This window comes from Serpula lacrymans, assembly GCF_000218685.1.
Source record: "Serpula lacrymans var. lacrymans S7.9 unplaced genomic scaffold SERLAscaffold_29, whole genome shotgun sequence".
In the NCBI taxonomy this organism is placed as follows: domain Eukaryota; kingdom Fungi; phylum Basidiomycota; class Agaricomycetes; order Boletales; family Serpulaceae; genus Serpula; species Serpula lacrymans.
The window spans coordinates 1-4267 of NW_006763317.1; the positions used below are offsets into that span (position 1 = coordinate 1).

At 44.1% G+C, this 4267-nt stretch overlaps 1 protein-coding gene across 1 annotated transcript; it reads right to left on the reverse strand.

Annotated features, from left to right (window-relative positions):
* Positions 1–1254: 1254 nt before the first annotated feature.
* On the reverse strand, positions 1255–3850 carry SERLADRAFT_412257 (uncharacterized protein; the record flags this gene model as incomplete). The annotated part of the gene is made up of 11 exons (XM_007324819.1): positions 1255–1449; positions 1507–1923; positions 2036–2070; positions 2125–2262; positions 2368–2506; positions 2543–2650; positions 2714–2731; positions 2817–3020; positions 3085–3185; positions 3236–3493; positions 3829–3850. The coding sequence occupies 11 exons, from the start codon at positions 3848–3850 to the stop codon at positions 1255–1257; spliced, it is 1635 nt and encodes a 544-aa protein (XP_007324881.1).
* Between the last annotated feature and the right edge of the window lie 417 nt (positions 3851–4267).

The following is a 4267-nucleotide window of genomic DNA, read 5'->3' on the forward strand; positions in this document are numbered from 1 at the left end:
CTGAACTCTTCACCACTTTCTCTGATGCTGATCATGGTGGTGATAAGGACTCTGGTCGTTCTACTGGTGCCTATATTGTCAAGATGGGATCTGGTGCTGTCTCCTGGAGCTCCAAGCTTCAGAACATTGTTGCTCTGTCCACCACTGAAGCAGAATACATTGCTGCTGTTGAGGCTGGCAAAGAGATTTGCTGGATGCGAAATTTGTTGAAGGAAATGGGCTATCCTATCACCTCTCCTTCCACCCTTCATATTGACAACCAATCTGCCATCTCTGTATCCAAAAACCCTGAGCACCATGGTCGGATGAAACACCTTGATCTGCGATGGCATTGGTTGAGAGATGTTGTTGACTCTGGGCAGATTGCTCCTACCTTTGTTCCCACTGCTGAAATGCCTGCAGAATTGTTGACCAAGGCTCTTGCCAAGCCTAAAGTGGAAGTGTTCAGGAAGATGATGGGACTTATTAGATCAGGGGGGAGCTGATGCTTGGGAGGTGCAGCATCAGGGGGGAGTGTTAGTTTTGGTGATTCTGCACCTTTGTGCTACCTCTATATTTTCATTCCTTTCTCTATCTATTCTTCTATCATTCACTATTGATTGTGTTCTCTATTATTTCGCCTTTGTGGCTGCTTTGTTTACCTTTGTTTACAAAACTTCGGACAGTACTGCAGAGTCCAATGCTTCCTATTCTCTAGTTACTCACATTGGACTCTAGGTACTGTATACCTGTCATACTCTTTAATAATAAAGTTACTCACATTGGACTCTAGTTCCAGTCCCTGATTGCTCTCAGCAAGTGGCTAGACACTTCCTTCAAGCTTTGTTCATAACACCATGTATCCATACACTCCTTGGAGACAAGGTCATAGATGACAAATGGGGCCACCTGAACTATGGCACAAAAATCCCGCCCTGTAAGTGAACCAGAATACTGTCCCAAAGTTTTTCCAGCAAGTGGTGAGATGCCAAGGCCATTGACATTAAGAGATAACAGTCTGGTGGCAAGGAGGTTGAGCTTGTCTAGTTTACCCTTAAGCTGAAGCTGTATTAAGTCTCGCCACAAGTATTTAACAAAGCCGAGTAACACAACATGTAGTATTTTGACAGGCGTGTCTTGATGTGGGTCAAGTCCTGTGAAGCATAAGGTTTTGAGTAAATTGACAAAAATACCACAAATGAAATTACCTTTGATTCTCCACACAGGACTGATGATTGTGTTGGGAAGAGATGCTATTGACTCATCTAATGCAGCTTATTTGCTTGCCACACCTCTCAAACGCTGGTATAAACCAACAACCTTATCTATAAAATACTTCTGAAAGGTGTCTTTGATACCAGATTCTGTGCGCATCTTGTCAACTTTTGTCTTTGAATCAAGCTGGGATGCTTGAACAAATTGGGCATGCAACTGAGTGATTGTTTCTTGCTTTTTTTGAGGTTTACCAACCTAGATAGAATTTGACAGATCAGCTATGGGTAGTTGCATAATAATAAAAGAGCATACTTTGACAAAATCTTGAACACTACTAAGCATGTTAGCCATGGTCTCCAGCCCTTGTCTGCGCTTGCATTTTATTGTATTTGAATGTACACTTTCAGTTTCACTAGCTGGATTGGATGTTCCTTCATTTGCACTGTTGTTGCTGGCCATTTGGCTGTCTGCATCACTTTTGGCTCCATTGCTTTCTTGGTGGACACGCTGGCCTGCTGACTCAAGGATGTTGGTACCAGCATCAATTCCTTTGACCCAGCATGCACGACAAAAAAGTTTTCCATGCAGTCCTATGTGGCAAGCAAATTCACTCTGCATAGGATTGTCTCCCAACAGAGCAAGTACGAAGGGTAGAAGAAGGACTGGCTCATTTGTTTGAGAGTCCCATGACCAAACACCACTTTTTTGTGCATTGCTAGAAAGTTGATACTGTTAGTCCAGGTATTTTAAAGTAAAAAAAAGTTGACATGCTTGAGCTGGCCAACAATACCATCCAGCATCTCCAGTGGAGGTGCTAAGTTGGATGTACACAAAAGTGTACATTGTATTCTTGTTGGGCCTCGGATTGTGGAAGACCTGCAGGAATAAACAGAAAACTGTTATGTTCATTCCATTTCTTGGACATATTACCGGACGTGTCATCACAGTACATCCATATTGGAAAACTGAGCACTTTGTGCCCTTTCAACAGTGCACGCCATTGATTCCCAACATTGAGATCTGTAAATGCCCACTTGGAAGTTGAGGATGTCTTGGAGTCTACAATGGCTGAAAAATAAAATAATTAATATGTTGTTGGGGAAACAATCTCGTTTTTTAATGTATCAGAGAGAAGCCTGGGGTCAGGAAGATCATATCGCTTCACATTCTGACAAAGCTGCGGGAAATTCATGAGGAACTCATTCTGCGAAACCACATAATCATCACATTTGATGACCTTCCAACTACGCTGGTGGTCTGTGTCTACAGGTTCCATGGCCCAGCACCGGGCAAACATTATTGGATGGTCATTCTGAGTACGATAAAACCAGCGGAAGGGGATACATACACAGCCATCCGAGAGCATTGCAGGTTTGTGTATGTAATAATTGTGGCTGTTGAGCCGTGCCATAGGTGTGAGCTGCTCATCTGGAACTTCACGCAGCCAGCGCAAACCCTGTCAAGCCTCTGAGAGCCATAATGCACTGCCTTCGGGGTAGAAGTGTAAGTGGGGCCTAACCTTGGGGTTTGACATCTCCTGTTAAAAGGATAGGAATGTCGTGTCATGCTCAAAAAGATGAGGTTAGAATTACCCAAGATATAATATGAGCAAGGTTGTTTACATGGTAATGATGCCCCAGCACTCCTTTGTAAGCAATAGTCCCAATGCCACAGCACTTCTGCAAAGCGGAATTAAGACTTTGCATGGCCTTGACTGATGGGGCATCATCCACATCATTGACTTTGAGCAGCCAGAGAAACAGATCAAGTTGTTTCTGCGAGAAAACTGAGCGGGGTAAATGCATTAATATATCCAGGGTACATCTCTGTATAAGTGATATAATGTAGATGGTACGCTAGAAGAACATATTGGGGGAGCAGACTACTTACAACCTTGTCTTGCCAAGGGAACCACCGCCGTGAGGTTGCTGTATGGTCTGCAGTACGAGCACGTTTGCGTCCATGACTGGCTGTTTCAATACCATTGTTGACTGGAAAGCATCACAGTTATAACTAATGAAAAAAAAAGCATAAGGCTTACCAATCACAGTGACCTCCGGTAAATCATCGTTGCTGGGAGCATCCGACCATTCAAGGTCTTCGTTTGAGGAATCCAAGAGTGCATTGAAGTGGTCAAGAGCAGCCAGCGCTATTGAGGCAACTGCTTCCTGCTCAGGTGGCAGATCAAGAACAACATGTGAGGGGTTGTCGAGTAGACCCCAGTCAAAGTTGATGATGTCGGGGGAAGATGGCAAGGGATTGGCAGGTGGCTGAGACTGTAGGCTGGAATGATTGTCACCTGTTAAAGATGTAAGCAAAGTACAAATGCTATTATTGACTAATGTAAATGCTTGGGAGACTGAGGCTTCAGGAGCCAGAGGTGGTGATCCAGGAGGTTGATCTTGATCTTGATCAAGCTCGTATTGGCAAGCATACTCGGCTTGGGCCTGGTGCAAAAGAGACTGTACATGGCGGGGTAGGTGCTATGGATAGCGCAAGCGCCCATCGCGACACAAACAGCACCTATATCGTGGCTGGCCTTCTGAATTGTGTACGAGCTCCCATAATGCTTACAGTGCGAGAATAATATGTCTCAGCCTTAGTATTTTACAGTGAACTCAAGCCAGCACTTACTTTCGTCAATTAATATAGGCATCTTGGAAAAGATGGGGGAGAGATTAAGCACTGGTATTGATCTAGGAGTGCTATGGTACGAATACAAAAACAGAGTAACAACGGCAAAGCATATCACGATCTAACTGGTCATAATAAGCTTTGATAGCGGGGTTGGAGATCATTTGAAGATTATCTTGAGCTGGGGTCTGGGTATGGTTGCAAATTGAGAAATCAGGTGCTCGGTTGGAGTCTGGATCAGAATCCATGGTTATATTTGAAAAAAAAGCTAGACCTAATGAACACATGGTGCTGAGTCTGGGCTGCCACATGTACGGGGGCTACTCGGAGAAACTTGTGCGGAGTGGCTACAAATCTCTGGCCATGTAGGCAATGAATGGTTTTTGTGGAGACTTGGAGCAGTATCAAAGTGCACAAAGACATCACTCATAGTCAGAAT